General features: G+C 47.3%; 1 protein-coding gene across 4 annotated transcripts in view; it reads right to left on the reverse strand.

The window, feature by feature from the left end:
• Positions 1-25,787, reverse strand: part of WDFY3 (WD repeat and FYVE domain containing 3) — a 2,050,643-nt gene that overhangs the window by 829,942 nt on the left and 1,194,914 nt on the right. For 3 of the 4 annotated variants that reach the window (XM_086961876.1, XM_086961875.1, XM_086961874.1), the window contains 2 exons: positions 4,053-4,152; positions 1,752-1,912 (listed from right to left, as the gene is read on the reverse strand). In XM_086961876.1, the coding sequence (XP_086818002.1) occupies positions 1,752-1,912; positions 4,053-4,152 (261 nt within the window). Of the gene's footprint in view, positions 1-1,751; positions 1,913-2,027; positions 2,178-4,052; positions 4,153-25,787 lie in introns of all 4 variants that reach the window. The other variant, XM_086961873.1, reaches the window with a different exon arrangement.

Genomic DNA, 25,787 nt, shown 5'->3' on the forward strand with positions numbered 1-25,787 from the left:
ATGGGCGCCACCCGCGCTAAAGCCGGCCCTGGCGGCGTAATAATATAATAGCAATACCTTGCGTTGAAATATGCCACTAGAGAGCACTGCACATTTAAAAACACAGCGTGACCCTGAGGCACAGCAACGTTTTACCAGTCTCGAGCAACAATAGTCTAAATACAAATCACGAGAATTTAAAGTTTTTTTCTATTGAAGTTGGTGCTACACAGTACGATTATGGCGGAATATGAGCACATTTGAAGTGCAATCAAAAGCTATACTGTATGAACGGGATCCATTTTAGGCTGATGCCAGAACTTAACCTTGCGGTTCGGTTTTACTCCGTGGGTGGCAGCAGTGCTTCAAAAAACAAACAAGCTCTTGGCATTGCGGTGGGGAGGGGAAGGGGGGGGGGGAGGAGAAATGCGAGACACGGCCTGGCGGCCGTGAAGTGTGAAGCAGTGGGCGGGGGAGCGGAGCCCTTTGAAGTGAAGGTCTCGGAGGCAGGCGGCTCGGGAGCGAGGAAAAAGCGCGTGCTTGTGTTCACGTGAACTGTTTGAAATCCGCCGATAGTTTGAGAACTTATTTTGCCCACTATAATTCTCCCTTATCCATTCCTTGCGGATTGGGATAGGCGAGACCTAAAAAGGGTTAAAAGTGCTTACAGAGACCTCTTTTCTTTCTCAGAGGGACGCCCTGAGACGCAGACATCAGGAAGGAACAGCCCCGACAGTCCCGTTGCAAAGGAAGGGTAGAAAAGAACTGGGCCTCTATACCCTGAATATTAATAAAGTTGTGTTAAAAAAAAGACCAGGCCTCTACTGTTGTTTCTCAAGTACCACACATGCCTTAAGCAGAAACAAAGAATTTTTGAAAAACCACTTGAACTGCACTGAATAGCAGAAATACATGCATTATGGGAATCTGTAATAGATGCATAAAGGAAGCTACAAAAAATCTCCTAGAGAAAAATGAAAGACAAAATTAATCTGATATTAACATGAACAGAGAAGAATTAAGGAGAGATCACACTGAGCCAGCACTGTATCAGAAATAAAGCTGCCTAGTTTCACAGTGGGCCTGACTGACAAAGCTTTTTAAACGCTTAAGTTAAACTCATCCTAATTCTGCATATCAAGATGTGAAATTTAGAATTGCCAACATTTTTTTGCTTATTTAGATGGAAATAAACGTCTGTGAAAGCAGGCCTATAAACAACTACCATTCTATGGTTAGGGTAATGAAATCAGGATTTTAAACAAATATGGTTAAGGAAAGCGAGGGACAGATCTGTAATTTTCACTACTTCCAACTGAAAAGTTGGGGGTACTTTGAAGTATCGTATTTTCCTGAAAAATCAATCAGATTTGAGAGCACCTGTTAACATATAGTAAAGCAGAGAGAGAAAGTATTTAAGAAATTAAGGCTTGTGCTCAGGTAACAAGCTACCAGCCTGCTGAGTAAACCAGCATTAAGGAATGTCAAACTCTGGTTCTGTGGTATCAGTGGTATACACAACTCTATCAGGAGGAACAATGGGAGATACTGCTTATTTTTCATAGAACTGTAGCTGCTGACATAAGTGGACCTAGTACAGTTTATGGAGAGACCGCAGTGACTTAAAGAAAACTGAATTATATGGGTAAACACTATGTAACATGACAGTGAAGATTTCAGTAATTTGGAAACAGTCAGCAGTGCACAGAAGCAATTCCAGACATGAATAAAAAGTTCAGACATTCAGGTACACAGTCAAAGCTCCAATTTACCTGAGATATTATTCTGACAATGAAATCAACCACAAGTTTAGATTCCTTGTTGAACAAGCCTTGCCAAAGTTTATCCACAATACGTTGCGTCAAATAGATCACGTTGGTTACCAGCACTTGGTAACTTCCCCCACTTGTTATCGGCAGAGTTGCTTCTTCACCTACATAGAAAATAAGCAAAGCCCATGTTTGTCCTTCATTTTTTGTTTTACTCATTTTTTGTCGAATTAAAAATACTCAGAATGTCATGTCAAAAATAAATCCAGAGTCTGCTACCTGGCAGTATTCCCACTTGGCTTTTGCACACCGATTTATGTTTTTTTGCTTGTGCGGAGCAGCTTGGGGGGCGAGGCCCTGATTCAGAGTTCCTGCAGCTGACCCCAGGGAACCAAAACCTTACCCAAGGGGACAGCTTCTCATTTTCTGCTGCAAGAAAATAAACCAGTAAGCAGCGTCACTTCTGATGCACAAGGTATTTCTCCCAAGAGGGCGTAGAACATTTGAAATAGAGAAGCATCTTTTGACTTTTGCAAAAGCGGAATTTTCTGCAGAATTTTGCTCCGATCACTTGATAATGGTTCAAGAGTACCAGCGGGAGGAACATGCAGGGGCTGGAACAACCGTGCATGATGAAAATGGTTTGGGAGAAGAGCTTCAAACAGTGGGCACACAGGCAACGTGGATACCATACTTCGCTTGCAACACCCTTATTTGATGTTTCCGTTTGGAGCATACAAAGATTGAAAGTAAGGATGCATACTTAGAGATTAACTGAGGTACTGCATCCCATGTGTACTCTTGTGTCACCAAAGGGCAGCACAGAGATTTAGCATCATGGGAGCACCGAGTTGCATCTTTCCCTATTCCCACTGATGAAATCATGCAATGCAATAATGTCAAATATTTGGGATCATGCAGAGAGTCTTCTTTAAAACCAACTTAAAAAACATTTGTGGAGGCATTTATTTACCCACTCAATGTCCCTCGTGGCAAGCCTGTGCAAAAATGAAATCTCTGCTATTATGGTCTTGAGCACTTGTGCCCAAGCCAAATTAAGAGCTGGAGCCCAGACACAGAAGCACCAGGAAGCACTACTTTAGGAAATTAAGAGTAGGAGATGGCTGCCTCAGAAATGGCCAAGCTTGTGGCCAGTTAAACGTAACCGTTCAGAAAGGAGCCAGAAAAATGAATACCAAAAGTCCTTTTGAGTTGATCCCAATTGTAATGATACACAAGGGAATGTACATTGCCATTTGAAAAACATAAGGGAAAGATTTTGCTTCTTCCAATCAGATTCACAAGTTATGTTATGGAAATGGCTCACCGGCATTGCCAATGGATGTTTGGCGACAACAGCTATTTACCAAATTTGTTTACTATAAAAAAGCTATCAAGAGTGATAGTGATGACTTTTCTTGTCCACTTATCACAAATAACATTGGGAAGACTGAGTAAAATGAATCCATGAGCTCTCAACATTATCGTGACACTGAAGAGTTAGAAATTACTGGGAATGTTTACATGCAAACACTGACATTAGTACTCCGAATTCAAAATATGAAATCAGTTCTTGGGGCTATTTACATCATGCATCTCAGAAAAAATAAAAAAGGAAGGTAAAGATACAGGAATGTGAGTACATTTGCATCCAAAAGTAATTTTGTAAAAAACAAAAACCAGTACTTGAGACAATACTCGAGAGAATAAAAAAAGGACAGTAAATATCCAAATAAACACAAAACATTCATCCCTTTACCGGCATACATCTCTCTGCGTCTTAGTGGCATGGTGTAATATTTAACTTTTGCTCTTTGGCCAGCTCTGAAAATTATCCATACCTTTAGCTCCTTCCATCCCTACAGAAACACAGAATTGACTGGCCTCCCTGCTTCACGAATGCCATCTATCTGCATCACTTCTTAAACTTCTTATGTTACACCTGATCCCTCTAACAGGGCATTTACTATGTGATTGGTATCAAATATATAACTGATTTATATACCGATCTTGTTCAATACTTCTACAATGAAATTTATAGCCAGCCCCACCTCATTCATGTGGTCTACCCAATTACCATGCTGTGATTCTTTAGATCACCTGATAAATCCCCCCCACCTCCCCCTTGCTCTGGCGTATAGGTCATGAAGATTAAAAGCACACAAAGCATCTGTATGTCATCAATGTACAGCACCTGGTCGAGAAGCATGCTGCAATGTCATAATATATAGGAGCATGACTTGCAATATTCCACTTTTCACACAACCATACACATAGGCAGATCATATGAAAATTAATAGTCACCTAGTAGAACATCTGCTGCAAGAAGATGGCTCATAACGTTGTCCAATATATAGGTCTGGAATTCTTTTTGCTGGCTCCTTGTAGATCTATCTGGGGAAGCCTGCAAAGCACAGATAAGCCACAAAGTTCACAGAAAGTCCACTGGAAGAAATACTGTAAAGTATTTCAGCTCAAAAAAAACAATTACAGGTAAAGCTGCACAAATGGTATGCAAATTGTATTACTGTGTGGGTTTAGAATGCATTAAAAACTGGATTAATATCTGCACATTTTCTTTGTGAGGTTATAATCTTGTTGCTTATTTGTGTATGAACAAAGAAATAACTTAATACAATAAAGCAGCACAATTTACAAAATGACAGCTTAAAATGGCTGTATAGGAGTATGCTGGGAGAACAGGGGAACGTAGTAGGCACTTAGGGGTTCTACTGTATGCCACAGATGCATTGTTAGCAACTGGCAACTTTTTTTTTTTAAATACAAAAGCATTGGAAAAGGTAATAGGTCTTCCCTTTGGCAAGTGAGTACCAATGTACCAATGTATTGGCTTGGCCAATGCTGCGCTTCCAACATAGATGTCGACCATCTTCGATCAGTAAAACATTTCTGAAAAGAGACCAAATAGGTGCAAAATGCAAGCATGGTGATGTGCATGGCCTTAAGCGTGGCGATTGGGAGACTCTCTAATTCCAAGATTGGTACTGTGTGGTCAAATGCCTTGCGACGTATGCATGCCAGTACATCAACACACATATACATGATGCGTAAGTCTTGAAGTGAGGAAGCCATTTTGGCTTTTTTTGTTTTACTATTCTAACAAGGCTGCCACAGTAGAAAGGCAGAATTACAAATATATATATTAAATCATGCACTTAATACGTTCCGGGCCGTTCGATTAAGAAGTAAAAAAATCTAAAAAGGGAGCCGAGCAGACGCGAGGAAGCACTGTAATGCAACGGAGCAGGGTAGAGAGCGGGATCTTTCGGTTTCAGACATGAGCATCTTCAAACTGTCCTTTTTGAGGCAGATGCTGAGAGGCTTGAGAGGGTGAAGGCTGAAAATCCTCAGTCCTTCTGATGCAGGCATCCTCTCAATGGCTTCCTTGTCCAAAAGAGCCTGGATTTAATTTTGTACAATGGACAAGTGGTCCTCCGGTAGTCGCTGTGGTGTAGGTAACATATGAGGATGGGTGGACAGGATAGATAAGGTGTGTCCATGCTAGACACTTTGAAGCACATATATGTCCGATGTGATACTTTGCCAGCAGTGGAGGTAATAACTTACCCTGGCTTCAACAGGATGATAATGTGCCAATAAGAAAACAAGTTAAAGAGCTTTAGGATTGGCAACAGGAGGTTTGGGGGACTGGGTAGTGAGTTGCCCCTGAGGGCCTGTATGTTGTCGGATTGATCCCTGACCTCTAGCTCAAAAGTATTAGGAGGTTTGTTAAGTGGAGGTGGGCTTTGGGTTGCCTCTACTGAATGCTCCTTCCTAAGCCTTGAAAAGGATGTTACTGTTGAGGATACTGCCGCGTAGACAATGAAAGGCCAGGGGAGCATGCTGTGGCTTTACTTTCTTCGAAGCTGCCCACGGACAAATCTACTGTGTTCACGCAAAGATGGGTGCCATCAAATGGCAATTTCATTAGTGACATCACTGAAGAAGCTTGTGGATCTCATCCAGGCACTGCAGTGACGCACCATGCTGGTAACAATTTGCTCTACCCAAACAATCAGCTGTGTCCAGCCACCATCTGATAAAGTACTACGCAATGTCTTTCCCATCTTGTATGATCTGAGCCAATTTGATGTAAATCTCATCAGGGACAGCAGGTAAGATTTGCCTCACCATGCCCCATAATGTCCAAGAGTAATGCCCTAAGAAGCATTTGAAGTTGACCGCTATAAGGGCTAACATGGCAGATGAGATTCTGTTCCCATAAGCCTCCATGTGTTTGAACTCTCCATTTGGGGGCGCAGTAGAGAAGGAGTTGGAGTTCAACCTGCTCAGAGAAGCCTGCATCACAAGACTCTCAGGAGTAAGATGCTGGAGCAGGAAAGATGGTAACCACAGGGAAAGTTTGTATTCACGAGGGGGCAAGATCCAGGTTTGGCTTACGGGCCTATTAAGGTATCTGAAAAGGCCTTATTGAATGGGAGGAGTGGATCTGAAGAAGTCTGCACTGGCTGTAGAACTTCAGTGAGAACATTAGTTTTCACCTCTACGGATGGCAGCTGTACGTCTAAGACTTATGACCATAGCAACAGATGGGGACTCTTCTGTGTAGGGTCAAGTGGAGAGCTTAAGCCAGAGTCAGGGGATGTATCTACCTCATTTGCATCTTGGAAGTCCAGAAGAACAAGTTACTTACCTCCGCTAATGCTCTTTCTGATAGAGAGAATCAAACTGCAGATTCCTCACCTTTTGATTATTCCCCAGTCATCAGACTGGATCAGTAAACATTGCAGCAGTACCTCTGCATGCCGGTAGGTGGCTACCTGCAGCACCTCAGTGACACATTCCACTCCTAAATTGATATGCTGAGCCTACATAAGCACCAATCCGGCACGCTTAAGTCAGTTGTGTTGAGACTGTCCACAACCTCAGATGCAGAGCCTGAAAACCATTTTGGAGTAAACAGCAGTGGCGGCTGGTACATAGGGGGCTCAAGGACGGCGACCTCCCACCACCAGCATGCAGGAGGAGAGAAAAACTACTCTGTGCATTTCCAGCCTTCAGAAATGCAAATGGACGAACTGACAGATTTGTGAGTTTGTTTTGCTTTCATTTCTGTGCAGGTGTCAACGAAAGTGCACAGAGGAGCAACAGGGGGTGCTTCAGGTCCACGTTTTGCGCATGTGTGAAGAGCGCTTTTCATTTCAGCCCTCTTCACACATTCCAACCCATAGACTTGCTGCACATGCTCTTTGCAGCGCAGCTTGTCTAAGAACGGAGACAAAATCGCCCCAGGCCCTATCAGGAGTCAGGATGGAGCCGGGGTGAAAAGAGGGTTAAAGCTCAGCTCTAACCTGATTCCGGATACGGCTGCGATCAGCACGTTCCTGGCGCTGTAATAAAAAGATCAAATGGAGCCATTCAAGACGTGCAGAAACATGCAGATATGGGAAGGGAATCCTTCATTGAAAAACATTTACAATAAGTTTACATCTCACATGATAATCGAGCTTCTGTACACGTTTTATTTATATATTCTGTACTCATTGTTCTGTATTTGTTTGCTTTAATTATCAGGGAGTGGAAGTGCTGAATTTGGAAAACAAAATACTCTAATGTGTGGCAAAGGAAAGGGGGTTTAAGTTATGAGGGCCAGAGCTTGTAAACCAGAACCTGTCAATTTACACATGTATTTCAATATAAATCTGCTGAAATGAAATTGGCATCAAGCACATATTTGACAGTAAAACTGTTTTAGATTACCTAACTGGTCACAAAGAGGCTGCATTGCAAACTATTTTACAGGGTTAAGACACCTGATGAAGAGGTCTGTGTCCGCCAAGCAATTGTGAGGAGATTATGCTGAAAATGATGACTCTAATGATTAACACAGCTCTGGGAGAGTTCTTTGCTTTTTTTCCCATTCACAGTTTTGACCCTTAAAGTAGCATAGAGGATTAATGTGCTTGTTGCAAGGCACACTGTGTAACATGCAGATCACAGAATATTTAGCTAGGTAAGTTGGCTACTACTTCTGACTCCAAGGCCATTTTGTTCCTTCCAGTTGTTAAATTGAAATATTAGAATATGGTACAGTAGCCATGGAGTCATTGGCAATGCTACTCTGCAGAAGTGGTGAGGAGTGGGGCATATAGCTGGTGGATAGGACTCATGCTGTGTCTCTGTATGCAGACAACTTATTGTTGTATGTACATGATGTCACTGACATTCCCGCATCCATAGCGGATGTGCTGAGGTTGTTTGAAGAAATGTCGGGCCTCCAGGTTAATTGGGCCAAGTCCGGACCATACCCCTTTAGCGCAGACAAGGCAGAAACAGACGTGCTCATTAATGGTACGATTCTTCCATGGTACCCCACTACCTTTCGCTATCTTGGAGTTCTCATATATCGGACGCCACATGATTTAATGGAGGGCAACTTAACGAGGGCGATTTCGTTGGTAAGGGCCCAAGTACAATTCTGGCAGTCGCTCCCATTAAATGTAATGAGTTGCATTACCCTGCTGAAAATGATGGTCCTTCCAAAGCTATTATATTATTTCTCGAACCTCTCGGTTTATGTCCCAACTAAAATTTTCTGTGAACTGGAGCGAATGTCCCGAGACCTCATATGGAACAAGGGCAGACCCAGAGTAGTGTTGTAGAAACTATATGCTCCCACCACTCAGGGAGGACTGGCTGTTCCCAATATGGAACTGTATTACATAGTGGCTCAATGGCACCAACTTGGAGGACACGGCGACCCTGCATCAACCGTGGACTCACACTCAAATATATCACTTATTCCCTCCGGCTGCCAGGTCCCCACGCCCACTCCAATTGCATTTAGGTCTAGCATATAGATGTTACAGGAGGAGCTTATATCTTACCGGTGCAACACTCCCGTACGCACCGATATTGCCACTCTTGGGCCTGCACTTTCGAAACCACTCTCACGCACTGGCATACTGCGGGTATAGACACTCTAGGTGACCTCTAAAGAGATGGCTCACTCTTAACATTTGAGGCACTGACGGAGGACACTGACTTGCCTGCTGGACAATTCCTTCTACATACCTCTCTCATCAGAGCCCTATCGGCCCTTCTAGGAGATTTAAAGTCCGAGCCACCGACACACTTGTTGCTGCAATATCTACACGTAATGGGGCGGGTTCACACATAGTACACTCGATGGTGACGGCCTTACTCTCGCACATGCTGAAACTAATGCTGACACTCCGCACCCGCTGGGAAACAGACAGGGGCCGACCCTGGACAGACAAGGAATGTGCCACCATCTTAGCTGGTGCTACATATATACCAAGAAGCTCTAAATTCAAGTTAATACAAACATACATAATACAAAGGGCGTATCTCTCCCCTGACAAAATGAACAGATATTTCAACATTGCCACATCTGAATGCCCACGCTGTCGGCAACTCGTCACGGATCTGCTCCACAGGCTGTGGGCTTGCATCTCCCTTCGGAGTTACTGGCGAGAAGTTGCTGCAGCCTTAGCGCTCTGTACTGATGTATCCTTGATGCCCTCATGGGAAATTTGCATTTTAGGGGTCTATGTCCGGTCCAAGAAGAATAGCGTAACATCACGATTCGAAAACCTGGGATTAATAGCTGCCAAAGGCTTAATTACAAAACTGTGGAAACAGGCAGACAACCCCCCCCCCCCCCCCCCCCATCGCCCCACTCCCCCCAGAGATGCTCATCTGGAAAAGATCACTTAAGATATGGGCAGAGGCAGAGAGTACAGCACTGCACAGGGAGGAAACGGCGGGGCTCCGCAAATATCCCATAGCGCAGCACTGGGACACCGTACTGACAGCCTTCACCTATTAAGTAAACGGGGAGGGTGACGACACCCAGCTAGCGGCTACATAGTGTATATGCCGAAGGTCCCAGGCGGCAGGAGGCAGGACGGTGGCAGATAGCAATCACACTCAATTAGATGTCACCTCATAGAGAAGGCCTGTTGTAGTAGAACCCCTGCTCCTTCTTGTTCCGGCACCTCATACCATGAAACTAACTCCCAACACCCACATGAGTCCGAGTTCCACCCTGGTGAATCACCATATCGTTATTCACACAATATACGGTCCCATACTCAGTAACGTAATGGTTCTCTTCATTGCTCCTAGATGGCAGCCCTCTAAATATGTTGTTAAATGTTGTTAATCAGATAATGTATGCTTTATTGGCACGTTTACTTTTATACTTATTCTATTTTCTTTGGAAAACCACCCTCATCAGACTATTGAAAAGACCAAATATGATTGTTTCCAACGTCTGTTAATATTATGACAGACACAAATGACTTAAATGGTGCAAGCAATGCTAGCACGCGGTGTTGGCGAATTTTCTCTTCTCCTTTTTTTTCCCTTTATAGACGATTGGAAATTGTGGGAATTGTGGGAATGTGCGGAGGTCAGGCAATCATAATGACTTATTATAGACTGTTTATTAGTGGTAAGTTGGTGTGTTATCTCACATTAGAAAACACTCTGCCGTCAAAAGAACAGTCGCTCTATTATAGTATTGTTATGATATTGCTACGTGCGGATTTGAATTTTGCTCTTGACATTTCTGTTTTGTCATGTACTAGAAGAAAATGGAAAAATATGAAAAGACCAATAAATATATATTTTTTTAAATTTGAAAATGGTACAGTGATCTATTTACTGGCATGAAGGTGTGGCATGCAAACTGTAAGTCATGGTTTTACATCCTTATTTTTTCTCAATCTGTTGAGAAATCTAAGATTGCAAAGTTGAGTTCCTCTGGGAAGTGATAAAGGTTTGTGCTGACAATTACAATCAACTGCATTACTTTTTATATTCTAACTATATGGCCCTCCCAGCCATTCACTCTTAACATAGAACGTCTAGAAGTTTGGATGATATGAGAAGCCTACACCGTGTAAGACAATGTCTTGTGTAACAGTTTGCTGAGCAGATTTACACACTTGTATGATTTATTGTGCCTCTCTGTGTGATTAAAGCACTCAGACACCCTACACTTAAGTGAGTGGTGCTATAAAATAATTACATAGAAGAATTTAGTAGATGACGGATATATCAATATCACACTATTTATTAAAAAAAAAAAAATTTCTTCAGTGTTAGAACTCTCTGCCAATTCCCACCGGGAGTCAGGCCTGATCCCTTCGCACACTCCTTTGATAATATACAGTGATATATTTTCCCCTCACCACTTTCAAATTTCACCAGTCGCCACTGGTAACCAGTGTGCAGATTCCTAAATTTGGTCTATTATTAATGGATATAGTTCAATGCCAGAATGGATTCCTAAATTTGGTCTATTATTGATGGATATAGTTCAATGCCAGAACGGGAAGCAGGGGAGGGTCGGTGAGGAATCTGTAGCAAGATAAGAGTCTCTACTAGAAAGAGCATTAACAAAGGTTACAGATCTGTTCTACTGATGAAGAATTCTAGCCACAGATTCCTCAGGTTTTGAATTGATACCAAAGAAGTATCAATATGGATGTAAGTCTGTGGATGGAGTCAAAGCAGACCAGTAAGTCCTGAAGTATTGAGCAGGCAAAATGAGCCTCTATGTGAACTTGACTGTCCAGGTGATAGTGGTGCGTGAACACATGGAGGGTTGCCCTTGTAGCTACCTGGCAAATGTATAGAACTCTGCGTGCTAATGTGCGGTAGCAGCTTTGGTCCTTGGAGAAAGAGCATGTACTCCTACTGGATGTTGCCTTTAAACTAATGGGGAGCAGATCCTAATGCAGCGCAATCATCCAGAAAGGGATGGTTTTCCTCTTCACTGCCTTGCCTATTTTTCACTCGAAGGATCCCCACTCCACGATCTTTGGAATGATTTATTTAAAAGCTCAACGCTCTTTTGGGGGTCCAAGCGATGGAGTCTCTCCTATACCTTACAAGCATGTGGCATAGTATAGAACGGCAGCAGGGTGCACTGTGCAGCTGGTTAGCGGTTCGAAGTAAGTGCACATCAGATATGTAAAAACCAAGTTCAGGTCAAACTGTGGCATATCAAAGGCGAAGGAGGAAGAAGATATTGCAGGCCTTTAAAAAACATTGCATAACAAAACTAGACTTAAAACAATGAAGGCTGATTTGACTTCCACAAAAAAAATAAAGTAAACTTTAACAGTGCCCTGAGCAAAGACTTGCCGGGATAGGGACAAAACAAATAACAAAACGTCAGATAACTTGTCTAGAGGGGGGGGGTCATATCTGGTGAGTGCCGCCTCAACCACAAATTTATCCCAATAGATGTATTCAGTTTTAGTTGAGGAGTTCCCGGTTGCCAAGAAGGCAATAATCACCTCTTGAGAAAGGTCGTATGTGTTCACCTTTTGTTGCTCAATTTCCAAGCATGAATGTGGAGATTGCAAAGGCCTGAGTTCAGAACTGCCCGTAATGGTGAGAGAGCAGATCCTCCCAGAGGGGAGGCCTGATCGGAGGGCAGATGCTTAAGCTCAGGAGTTCTGGATACCATACTTTCAGTGCCCAATCTTGAGCCACTAGATTGACTTGGGCCCCATCTGTCCTGATCTTCTTACAAATTCGGGACAGGAATGGTATTGACAGAAAGGCATACAGGACTCCAAAGTTCTACTTGAGGTGGAATGCCTATCTGAGCGAGAGATGCCTTGGAAAGTCTAATGCGCTGAAGTTCTGACATTGCATGTTCTTGGTGGTGGCAAAGAGATGGAACCAAGGTTCTCCACATTCTCAGAAGCGACCTTGCCCCCCGCCCCCTACGGATGCAATTGCCACTCCTGATCAGCTAGGCTTCAATGGCTGAGTTTGTCTGCCAGGCAATCAGAGTCTGCCAGATGGTTCACGACCAGAAAGATCCCCTGGTGATCAAGCCATTTCCAGAAATGCAGAATCTCCTGGTAGAAGGTCTAGGTACCTCATCCCATTCTTTTTGATGCAGTACCACATAGCAACGATGTTGCCATGAGCACCTTAGCCAGCCTCTCTTTGATGTATGGAAGGAAGGCTTTCAACATTAAATGACTGGCCCTCAGCTTTACAAGGTTGATATGGAGCAGGGACTCAGCTGGAGACCAGAGGCCTCTGATCTCCACCTCGCCCAGATGGCTGCCCCAACACAGAAGGAATGCATCAGTCACCACTGTCTGCTCTAGTTGTAGAAGGCAGAGTGGGTTGCCACTGACTCAAATGCGGCCCTGTAACCACCACTGCAGTTCTCTTGCAGTCTCCTCTTAAATTTGAACGTGGTCAAAGAGGTCCCCCTGATGCTGGGCCTATGGAGACTTCAGATCCTACTCCAGAGCCCATATGTGCCACCTGGTATGCTCAACTAGCAGGATGCAAGAGACAATCAGTTCAAGCAGCCTCAGAGTCGCCCTCACTGAAATCCAGGACCTACGCCAAAAGATTGGAATTATAGCCTGACTGTCCAGGACTCTCCTTCACGGAGGGAAGGCACTAAATCAAACCATACCCAGAATGGTTCTGATAATGGGGACTGTCTGAGAAGGAGTCAGGTGTGACTTTGGCATGTTGACAATGAACCCCAAAAATGACAGAAGGTTTGCCTAGGCTGGAGGTGGTTGACAACTGCCTGGGGAGAGCCCAATTTCGTCAGTAAGTCATTGAGGTAGGGAAAGACTGGTACCCCTGACCTCTGAAGGTGTGCTGCTACCCTCTTTATTCACAAAAAAAGGAAAAGGAGGAAATGTGACTGTTCAGAACGACCAGAAACAACATGTAGGAAAAATGCAAGGTGTTTTAAAATTGCCCTCACCCACTAATAGTGGCATGATTCTTCATAGGGCTGCTTCAACATCGCTGTGCAGGCCAAAGCCTGGGATAGAGAAAACGGGTTGGGGAGGCTATACAAACTAATACTAGAAGATCCATGCTGCAAACAAAAAGACAGAAAATAAAACTCTCTCAGCGATGCCCTCAAGTATCTTTATTCATGAACTCACCGGATAGGATGAAAAATTACAAAAGGGGATGACCCAGAGGGTAATTAACGCCTCTTCATCCCTCCTTACTGCTCATATTGCTATTGCCCTCATGGGGCTGTTCAGCCTTCCTCAGGCCTGGTGATTCCACTTGATTACCCTTAAGAAAACTAAAATTAGTTATGAGGATATATTAATTCAAGTTATAGAAAGAGTTACTTACCTTTGGTAACAATGTATCTGGTAGAGACGATTCTAGCCGCATATTCCTTAACGTAGAGCTATCCCCAGGCGTGAGACTGGATCCAGAAACATTTTGCCCAGCACCCCTACGCGCCAGGGGGACGGCATCAAGCGACTCCGCCCAGGCGTCGTCTGCGTATGTGACGTCAGCGTGGTCACATAAGTCCCACCCCGGCGTGTATATGTCAGTTTTCTTCGGAGAACTTTTCCGTGGCACAACCCGGAGCCATCAGACAAAACTGTGGAAGTATGGGAACAGAAAAATTGGAAAAAGGAATTATGATGAACACCACCATAAGGGGCAGTGTCAACACTGCAGTACCCAAAGCCAGGGAAAAAGGGGAAAGAACAGTGCAGTCACCCTGCCAGTATGTAGACAGCCCCCCTGGAGACAAGGAACACATGCAAAATGTCATGACAACATGTAGTAGGACTACAACCCCAACCAAGAACAATGAAGGGGAACGAGTTCCTAAACAAGCAGGAATGACAAACTTCCAAGGCAACCCCAGCACAGAGTGCGACAACCCCCCCCCCAAACAAACCAGGGGCACAGGCACGGCCAGAGGACCCCAACCCAGGGGGGATAGCAGAGGGGCCAACCCTAGCAACAAAAAAGGGGAGAGAGTGAAGACAAGCCCCAATCCCGGGGCAACCACAGCAGAGGGGCACAGGAGTACCTCTAAATCCATCCTCCAATGTGCCAAAAAGGAGGAAGGAACAAGAAACAAGACGAAGCATCCCGTCAAAAAGAGCGACGGGATGCACTCACAGAAGACATAGAAACCCCCTGGGAGGTGAGTGCAAAAGACCAGGCCAAAGGCCCTCGCAGAACAGGGAGAAAGGGCGGGCCGTGAAGGAATCTGCGGGTAGAAACTTCTCTACCAGATACATCGTTACCGAAGGTAAGTAACTCGTACATCTGATAGAGACTACTAGCCGCAGATTACTTAACGCAGAATAGATACCCTACCCATACTCATGGGGAAGGAGGGGCTGCGAGAGGAGCCTGGACATAACAGAGGGTCCCACTGGGGACTAGTCCAACAGACAGGGTGAGGAGTCCTGTCCCCCAAGGCAAGGGGAACCCCTACAAGAAAAACACCACCGACCCCAAGGGGTGTGAGGGAAGAAGAAAGAAGAGAAAGCCCGTTCACACTCAACAGAGGAAACAAGGGCAAGGCAAGAGAAAGTCAAAGCACCCCACGCCCATCCACGGCAACAGAACCTCCATCCACGGCCAAGGCAAGGAAGAGGAAGTAGATCCACCTAGAGGCTCCAAGGAGACGAGGGAAAAAGAAGGTAAGCCCCCCCACCGGGAACACACCCTGCGAAGAGGGCAGCTGAGCCCACCACAGCCAGAAGTCAAGAGACCAGACAGAACGGCGCCAACAGCAATAAAGCAGTCGGAAGCCGAAAGAGTAGCCCGGGGCACCCAGGAAAACCGGGCAGGCTGCGCATGAAAGAGGGAGGAACACAAAATCCATCTCAGCCACCAGGACAGAGAACATGATGGTGAAGAAGGGCCCGGACACACCTCATAGAGGGGCTCGTACACACGACCCAAAAAGAAGTAGAACCAGAGGCACAACGCCAGGCCGCAGACAGCAGGCAGACCAGGCGAACAGTGCAGCGACCCCGGAAAAGGACACCTTGGGGCGCCACCAAGGCATTCCAATCCAGCAATAAGGGAATTGCACCTGCAACGTACGTAAACGCCATGGAGAGAAGAGACCCGAAGGCGACAACATCTCCCCAGCATAGAACAAGCTATATAACAGCTACCACTGCCCCACAAAGGGTATGTTAAGACCTAAGACATGGTAACCTGCTTAGGATGAAACTTCTGCAGCAGAGGACAACAGAAAGAGCTGCGGGTAAAACCCCCCGCAGAAGGCTTGTCAAACAGCCAAAGAGAAAAAAAGAAGGCCAAATCTTAGGGTCAACCTGGTGTAGATAACCCAAAACAAAAACACAGTGAAGAAAGGGCCAGCCAGCAGCCAACAGAATCACAGTACCAACAAGAGGACTCGAGTGCACATGAAGCATCAGATTACACAACTGGGGCGACCCACCCCAACAAAAGAACAGCACCCAAAGACCAGATCAACTCACAGGTCACTGAGGGGGAGAAGGAGGACGACGAGAAGGCCGAAACCCCGCTAAGAAAATCCAAATGGCCGAGTCTGCCGGGGCATGGACCAAAAGAGTGCCATCGAAGGGAAGATCTACCAGCTGCTCCCACACATTTTTCGGAACACACTGTCCTAAAGCCAAGCATGGCGGCGAAGGGCACCCGAAGAAACCATTGCACGACCAAGCACCTCCGAGATGTCCAGAGAGGAGCGAAGAATAAACGCCGCCAGCTCCTGCCCATCCAACGCATGGTGCTGCAAATAAACTCCAGCATCCCCCCAAGAAGCGGCTGATCCAAGGGACTCCGCCGAGTCCCACAAGCAAGAAGTGGCCCTAGCCAACACACATAAGGTGTTAAGAGCCCACAGGGCCGCACTGGTCAAAGCGAATATATTGCGCACCCAAGAGTCCAGCCAGCGAGCCTACCGTGACGGTGGAGACAACTGTGGCGGCAGGGATGGAAAGGCAGTCCGCAAAAGGGGACTCGAGGCAAAGGGTTGGAGGGAAAGACACACCAGTTCACACAGTGCTGGAAGGTGCCAGTGCAGAAGATGTTGGGGCACCGGATCCCCCCGTGGCGGGGTACCCTTAAGTCCCCGTTAGGAAAGAATGTAGTGAACCATCAAAGGGGAGCAGCAGCTCCCTCCCACCAGAGCCCTGGTGGAGAACTTCCAGAAGATGATCTGCTGGAACATGTGCAGCCGATTCACCCATGCGCAAAATACCCACAGCCGTGGAAACAGCGCGGGCAAAGGCTGCACCCGCCTCCGTAGGGCCCCGCGGTGGGGAAAGTAGCTCCTCCGTAGGCGACGGCTGCAAACTAAGGAGGCCGTCTCCTAAGCCAATCGGAGTGGGGAAAGGCCTGCTCCGGAAAGGAGAAAGAGGGACCGAGGAGTGGGGCACCTGTGGCTCCTCCGGCGAAAACTGCGGCCGCAGCAACGGCGAGGAGCCGTCCTTTGATGACTTCGGGGAAAAAGCCACGACGCGGCGGGGCGTTTCCGGCGAGAATGACACCAGCAGGCGCCCAACCGCCGGGGAAGAGGGCGTGTCCGAGGACGAGTCCACGACCCAACGCCTGTCCGGTGCCGTAGACTCCGCAACCTGAGGCAGGAGGTCATCGTCGTCCGGCACCAAAGACGACGCCAGACAGGTCTCCACACACAGGAGACCGGGGCTGGGCTACGGGAGGTGGCTAAGGGACGGCGCTGACTCGACCTACGACGAGGCAGCTGCCTGCGTGGAGGGACGAGGGGAGTGACAAGGAGTCCCCCGCCAGCCTCGACCCATGAGGGGGCGAGAGGGGCCCGCCGCCCCCAGTGGCGCCGATAAGGCCAACTCTATCTTCGGCGAGGCAGCCGACTGCGTGGAGGGATGAGAGGGCCCCGGGGAGGGACACAGGGTCCCCCGCCAGCCTCGACCCATGATGGGACGAGGGGGGTCCGCCGACCCATGTGGCGCCGCCAGGGCCAGCAGCCGCTGGCACCGTATCAGCGTCACCTCAGCCTCAGACTAGATCGCCGCCTGTCCAAAGGGCTGAGAGGGGCTCAGGGATGCAACCTGATCCCCAGCGACCTCACGCGACACCACAGGGACTCCTGCAGGAGTTAGCGACGAAGGAGAGGCACCGCAGTCCGGAGGAGGGACCCCCAAAGGGCCGCACCCCAACGGCACCACATCCTCCAAGCCTGGAACTGAGCCAGTCGGCGCAGAGGGCCCCGCACAACGCAAGGGATCCGTTGACGTCCCAGGAGGGAAAGGAGGAGGAGAAGAAGCCAGCGAGGCCTGCAAAGCTGCCACATATGTCTCCATCTGGGCTCTCGATGCCCCCTCACCGGGAAACGGTGGCTAGGGGGACAATACGGGGGGAGGGCGAATCACCCACGGAGAGCCCACGCCCCAACAGGCCGGAAACCAGCCCTCTGGGACAAACTGCGACACTTACCGACAGGGGAGCGAGGTTCTTGCAGCTTAGGAGAAGGATGAGGACGACGGCTGTGTTGAAAACCTTCCGCAGAAGCTGATTGAGGTGAGGAAGCCGATCTGGACATGCGAGCTGAGAGAAGTTTCATCCGGCACTCCCGCCGGGACTTCGGCTTCAACTGTTGGCAAGCCTCGCAATCAGTGGAGCCGTGATCTTCCCCCAAACACCACATGCAAATGAGGTGAGGGTCCGTCGCCAACATCAGATGTCCACAAGACGAGCACGTCTTAAAGCCCGAAGGCATCTGCACACTGTTCCCACAAACACGACAATAGCGAAAGGGAAAGGCCTAAGCAGTCCCGGAGCACAAACCGGATCCGCGTTGCACGTGGAAAAGGAGAAAACGGCCGTAGGCGCACCGGGGTGGGTCTTACGCAACCTCGCTGACGTCACAGACGAAGACGACGCCTGGGTGGATTCGCGTGATGCCGTCCCCCACGGATCCGGGCAAAAAGTTTCAGTTTCTAGTGTCAAGCCTGGGGATAATTCTATGTTAAAGAATCTGCGGCTAGTAGTCTCTATCAGATATGACCTTACTTGTCACTTTCTATGTACACACACACACACAGATTACCTAAAATGACAGACAAACATAAATAAGCACAACACAATGTGTGTTCCATAAAAGCCATTGGTATTGTTCCCCATTGGACAACACCTGCATGTTTCTATCCCTTAATGAGGGTAGCACTGATAAGCCGGCAGGACAGGTATATGGAAATAGGCCCCTGTAGGTCCAACACCACCATCCAGCCTTCAGAGTTGAGGGTAGAAGAGGGATGAGCCAGGGTGAGCATTCTTAAGCTCTACCTTTGGAGGAATGTGATGAGAGTGTGCAGGTCTACAACAGAACAAAGGTCACCATCCTTCTTGGGCACAAGAAAGAATACCAACCACATCCTACTTCTGGCGTGGGCATCCGCTGGACAGCCCCCTTTGGCTTAAAGGGCTTACACCTCCTGCTGCCAAATGGACAGATGGTCCTCCATCATTCACTGGGGACAGTGGAAGTTTCAGGGGAGAAGAGCAGAAGAGTAAGTCATATCCCCTGCAAACGATCTGCAGGAGCCACCTGTCTGATGTTATAGCTCACCAACTCGGGAAGAATAGTTGGATCCTGACTCCCACTGGGTGGCTGTGCTCCTCCTAAAGGTACGCTAAAGGAGTTTTGCAGGTGGGGCTGTATGGGGGTAGTGGAATGGGCAGTCTGTTGACTTGGGCCATGTGGACATCACAGCCTCAACCGCTAAACTGCGGGGTTTCCTTGCTTGGGCTGAAATACTGGAGGTATGGGACAGCTCTTCCAAACCCACGAAAGGAGCAGTAAGATTGGTGCGGTTGGCGAGGCAGGGTGGATAAGCCCAAGGAGCATGCAGTAGCTCTGCTCTCTTAAATCACTCTAAAGCCGAATCAGAATTGCCCCTAAGCAGGCAAGTCCAGCCCAAGGGAATGCCTATGAGATCCAGTTGATCGCAACAATGCATGGTTGCAAATGATGACACTGGTGCCAATAGCTCCCCCAATGTAATCGGTAGTGTCCAAGACACAATGAATTGTGAGCTTGGCCGCATCACAACGGTCTTTGATAGCCTTTGGCAAGGACAGGCCGGAGTCCCAAATAGTATGGGAAAAGCATTCCAGGAGCCAGGCTGGTGGAAGTAAAAATGTCCACCCTTTTAGACTTCAAATTAGGGGGGGGGGGGAAGAGTAGTAAGAAATGTGTTGGGATTAGATGTGCTTGTGGATAATTCCACCACTAAATATTTGGGGGAAGGGTCCTAAGAGAGGAACACTAGGTCACTTGGGGCGGCACAATGTCATCTTGCAATTTGTCTCTTGTCTAGAGGGCCAGAGCAAGGTTTGGTACAATCCCCCAATAAGGTATCTGGTAGTGTTGCGTAGTTCCTAGGACCCCCCAGGACCTGTGTGTTTTGAATGGCCTAAACTGAGGGCTTGGTGTGCAGCGAGACCCTGGACACCCCCGCAGGGTGAGTCAGCTGTTAGACCTGCTGGCTCTTCAGTGCCACTATCACCTCTCTCTATTTGACAGTGCGGTAGGTAGTTTCTGGCAACTGCTTAACATGACAACCTGATTCCTCAGGTATCGTGGAAAGAATAGGTCATCTTTCGTTCAGTCACTCATGCTTACTTTTATCAGAATACATAGAATGAAGATTGGAAAAGGTTGCAATAATTATTTATTGGTCAAGCGTCAGTCAAGTATGTTAGCAACGACAATAAAAAGACAAGAGCAGACAAATGTAATCGCTAGTACCAATATCGTAAAAAGGAAATACATTTCTACCATAGTGCTAATAAGATGAATAAAAGCATATTACATAAAACAATAGCATTGGAGTACTCCTATGATGAGTAGCCTACCTAGCCTATAGGTGTAGGTGAAGCATATATGTGTAAGTGCGAGGATATGTTCTAATGAAACCTAACGGAGCCAAGAAATCCCCGGGAAAGTGCTAACCCCTCACCTAATGGTTCTGAATGAAGGACCTCGTCTCTTCGTTGAAGATGGCACGCTGCAAGGGATGTCAGCTCTCTGCTTGTCGAAGAATCAGCTGGCAGAGCCTCGTCTCAGCTTGGAAGGAAGTTCTCCTCTGTCTGTCTAAGGGGAAGTGAGGGTCTTTTATACTAAAATGGGCACTCCGGGGTTTTTATAGAATCAATATGTTTTGAAAACATTAGCTAATACCCTGCTAATCCTTTTCTAAACAAACACGATCATATGCAGCTGGCTGTTGGTCATGAATGAAAACATTGGTGACCCTTGTACAGAATAAATCTACTGTGGCTGGGGACAGGGATTAAGATATGGTACCAAGAGCCTGATGTCAGAGAGACAGAAGTAAGCTACTGGGTAAAAGGTCACTTGTATAATACTGTTATGTCATGTGGGTGGGACGCAATGTATGTAATCGGTATGTACATGAAGGAACTAATCTAAGGGACATGACAGTAAATGGTAAAAAGGGCTCAGAATATGTCCGCCTCGTGGGAGAACTTCCATCAGGATATTAGTCTTGCTCTTCAAGGTGGGGAGAAGGAGGTCAAGGACTTTGGCCACTGGATGAATTACCATGGCAAAGGCAGAGGATTTCGAAGTGGCTGGACCAGGTTGGTGAAAGAAGGCCCGTTTCAGGGTACGTATCGAGACGATTAGCCTCCTGCAAGTCATCATACCAACTGTTATCTTGATAAGGTGGAGCAAACTCATCACTTGCATCATAATCATTGGCCGAGCCTGAGTCAAGTGGAGAAAGAGCCACCTGAACGGTCATTGTAGGAAGCCGGCTCTGTATACACTATACCAAAATAAGGTATGGTGTGCACAGAGTCCAGTGGAACCCCAAAGGTAGACGGGGTTAAAAGTAAATAATACCTTACTCTCTATTTGTGGTAGTGTGGGCGAGCAGTAAGGTTTTATCAGAGGGTAGTGTTAAGCATTTATTGTACAAACTCAGGCAACACACATCAAAGACTGAACTCAGACCAATTGTATTTATATAAAAAATATTATTTAGTTATTTTATTTCTAGAACCAAGCCAGGCCTGGTGCAGGTAAGTGACATAATACTTTGCAAGGGTTATGCAGTGAATTACAGTTAAATGCAGGTTCAAATGCAGTTGGTCGATTTACAGGTAAGTCAACAGTCAAAAATTACTTTTCAGTTACTTTATAGATTACTGTGCATGTTACATCTTGGATTACTTTTTATGTTACTTTTGCTAATCAGTGTGATATGCCTAAATATTACACTGAGACATCTCCTAGACAAAAGGTAAGTAATTTAGTTTTTACACATATGCAGTTTTTACACATATGCAGTTTTTCAAGATTTTGTGCAAACCAACTCCACACTTTAAAGAATTTTCAAGGAAAAGCAGTCAATGCAATCCTAAGTAAGGAAATGAAGTTATCAGTTTACAGCTAAGTACTTTTTTGTGGGTGTTAGCTTTCTGGGGTAAGAACCAATGTTCCGCCAGGGTCGAGGATACACTCTCAGAACACCCTCAGCTGCACTATGGTGGCCGGATGCAGAGCGCTGAGGCCCAATGTTATTCAATGGGAGTTAGAGGGCTTCCGGTTGGTGGCTGCTCATGAGCAGGCCACACGGTTGTGTGAGCAAAGCTCCTGGTGCTAGGCTCAGGGCAAAATGGGATCCAAGTTAGCACACAAGGTGCACACACAGCGGCATAGGGGCGGCTGGGTGCAGGGTGCTTATTTGGCGTTGCATGCACTGTTGATTTCAATGGGGATTCTACGGTTGCAAAAAAAAAAAAAAACCACTGCAGACTTGGGGACGAAGAACTTCTGGAGGCGACTACTGGTTGGAGAGGTAAGTTGGGATGCCTGGGGATGCTGGGACACCACTGGTTGGGCCACCCAAAGCCGTGGGGCGTCTGGTGTCTAGGTGCGGGGTCCTCCAGAAAGGGGCTGCAGGCGCCGATTGGAGGTTCAAGGAAGGTCAGATCACCAGATCCCAGGTCAGGATCGCCTGGGAGAACTCCTCGTGGTATTGGGCCACTCAAAATTGGGCCGTGGGCGTTTGGTGCAGACTCGCGGATTTGGTCGGAGCCAGAGTCTGTGGGTAAGCAAATCCGGAGACAAAGTCTTGGTTTGGGAAGGAGGGCAGGTCCTCCGGGTTCTTGGGGGCTGCTGGCTGCAGAACACACTGAGATTTCGCTGGAGCAGGTTCGAGGCCAGGACGGTAGGGCTGGGGCCAAGTTAGTTGGCGTCCTCACAGAATGAGGAGGGTGGGTGGCCTTTAAGGAATCTACGGCTAGACTGTGTCTCTACCAGATACATTGTTACCGAAGGTAAGTAACTCGTTCATCTAATAGAGACATCTAGCCGCAGATTCCTTAACTTAGAATAGATACCAAAACCATACCCATAGAGGAGGCGGGTCTGCCACTGAATCCCACCAAGTTTCAGAGAGAACTTAACCGTCAAAAAGATGACGAAACACAGTGGGGACAGCAATGCCAGCGCAGCCAACACCAGACCATGAAGCTCTGAAAAGAGCGGAAACAATGGGAGGCAAAGGCACCACAAGCCATGAAAGAACAGCACGAAAACCTTATGGTGTATACCGCGTGGAGAGAAAGAAGCAAAGAACCAGAAAGGCCGGTGCGGAAGTGAGAGTTCATGGGTTTGTAAAAGAAGATTAACTGAGCCTAGAGTCCGATGGAACTGCAGAATCCGATGCGTCGACAGGAAGCAAGACCCAAAGAGACGACAAAACGGTAAGACAGAGTCAGCGCATACCGGTCAAGTATGCACAACAGTGGAAAAAAACACTGATGAACCTGCACCAGCTAGGATACGTGGGGCAGCATTGGCAGGATGCCGACCCCTTTGCCAGAAAGTGCTGGTATTACTAGAAACACAAGACACTCCAGTACGCAGTCGCTCCTTCACAAGACATGTGAGAGGGCAGATGGCAACAAGCAGAAGCACGACCACAGTAAGACTGGTATTTATGTGGAAGTGAGGAATACTAATAAGCATACAGTGTGGATGTCAGAACCACACCAAGTATAGGGAAACCCCCTGTAGGGTAGTATGAGCAGCCCAGAAACACCCAAGAGGTCGCACCATGAGCATACCGGGGCGAAGACCACGGACACCACAGCAAGGAATGTTGCCTGCGCAACTCCGCTGTGGGAAGAGCAGATATAAATGAAGAAAGATACACATCTAAAAATGATGTGTTGCATAAAACAAGACAAGAGTATGCCATAAGTACCAACAGTCTTGGTGAAGCAGAGTTGTACAGGATAATGTCTAGATCTGTAAGCGACATCAGCCACCCGTCCGGGAGGAGCCACAGTCCCCCACAAGACAGACGGGGAGATGGAGCAGGACACAAAAGTGGAAATGTCAGGACCAACGGAATGGCCTAGGGATGCACAGACAAGACCACCCGAGAAAGCGAGTATCCTGAAGAGAACACCTTCCCTGAGAGAGTTACAGCAGGTACCCAAAGCAGAAGCATGGAAAACACCTGCGCGGAAAGGAGCAGAGAAATAGGAAAAACTCCTGTTTGGGAAGTTATGTTATGTTAAAATCACTTTTTACCACGCACGGGCACCAAATGGTTTCATGGCGCTCAATAGACAACAGCGGAGGTAGACAGCATAATCACTCAAAAGCTAATTGAAAAAGGTAGGTTTTAAGTAGTTTGCGGAAACAAAGATAGTTGGGGCAGAGTCGAAGTGAGATAGGAAAAGAGTTCCACAATGTAGGGGTAAGAAACGAAAAGCACGAGCCACCATGCTTTATACGTTTGTACCTGGGGGTGATTAGAAGGTTATGGGCAGTAGATCGGAGATTTCTTAAGGGGATATGACGTTTGAGACTGGAGGAGGTAAAAACTGGGGCAGAAGCAAGAAGGGCTTTGAAGATAGTACAGCCCAACTTAAACATACAGCGGGAAGCTACCGGGAGCCAGTGCAATTTCTTCAACAGGGGCGAGACATGTTGATGTTTGTACTGTTGTACTGTTGAAAGACCAGTCTCGCCGCCTGATTTTGGACCAGCTGAAGTCGATGGAGATGGTACGCAGGAATCCCAACATAGAGAGTTGGCGTAGTCAATCCGGGAGGTGACAAGAGCCATAATGCCCAGAAAATGAGGGCACGAGGTAGTGTACAGCATAGACGTACATGGCGAAGATGCCACCGCCTATAGACCAGTCCAGACAGGGCTGAAGTACGAGAAAGCATTACCCATCCTGGAGAGTGGGGGTGAGGGGTAGTACCAGTCACATCAGAAGCGGAAGAAAGAACGCAGGCACCCCACGATAGCGAACACACCAGGGTGCACCCACACTACGCGCAAACACTAACGTAGTGTGCTGCGCAGCGGCTCTGCCCTTGTGCTATACGATGGCAGGGCTTCAGCCGCGGAAGAACTGTGCCGGAACAGAACAAGGGGTATCAAGGGACCGTGGCTGGCGAAAAGAAGACAGAACAAGGGGTATCAAGGGACCGTGGCTGGCGGAAAGAAGAGCAGCCAACATGGCCAAAGAGGAACACAGCGAAGATGAAAAACGCTCCTGGGAAAGGCAGGTGAGGCAGAGCCTCAAGGTAAGGAACCCCTATCGATGCTTCAAAGTACTATGGACAACCGTAGACCCCAACTTTAACTGAAAGTGCAATAGAGCGACGCCAACATGTGGATTGCATAACCGCAGAAAGAGAGGACAGACTGATCCACAGAAGAACCTCTGTGAGGAAGTCTCCCGAGGAGTGTACCAAGCCTTCCGTGTAGGAAGGCAGCTACACAATAGCCAGCAAAGACCCCACATAGGGTTAGTCTTTGCTCCGGCAAGGGGGCTCCTCTTGGGACAAGCTCACCGACCGAGGCCAGAAAGAAAGGCAGAACCAGCTGACCAGCTGTACTGAACAAGGGCAAACATGGCGGAGTAGCCGCCTAGACAATATGGGTAGTACGTCATGAACCCAGGGTCCCAAACAAACAAGGCAACACTGCCTATGCACAAGAAAAATCAACACAAAGTGATACAACGTATGAAAAAGAAAAGCCACTAGGACGAAAAAGCCAGGCCACAAGGGCCAGAAAATCACGGGAGACCTGACATGTGGTGGGAGACTTCTGAATCAGCGTGACAATCATAAAGGTCCACGCCATTGAATGGCAAATCCCGAAGAGCGTCCCGAACATTGTCGGGAAAACGACTATAGCGCCGCCATGCATGGCGG

Source organism: Lissotriton vulgaris, chromosome 3_1 (assembly GCF_964263255.1).
Source record: "Lissotriton vulgaris chromosome 3_1, aLisVul1.2, whole genome shotgun sequence".
Classification (NCBI taxonomy): domain Eukaryota; kingdom Metazoa; phylum Chordata; class Amphibia; order Caudata; family Salamandridae; genus Lissotriton; species Lissotriton vulgaris.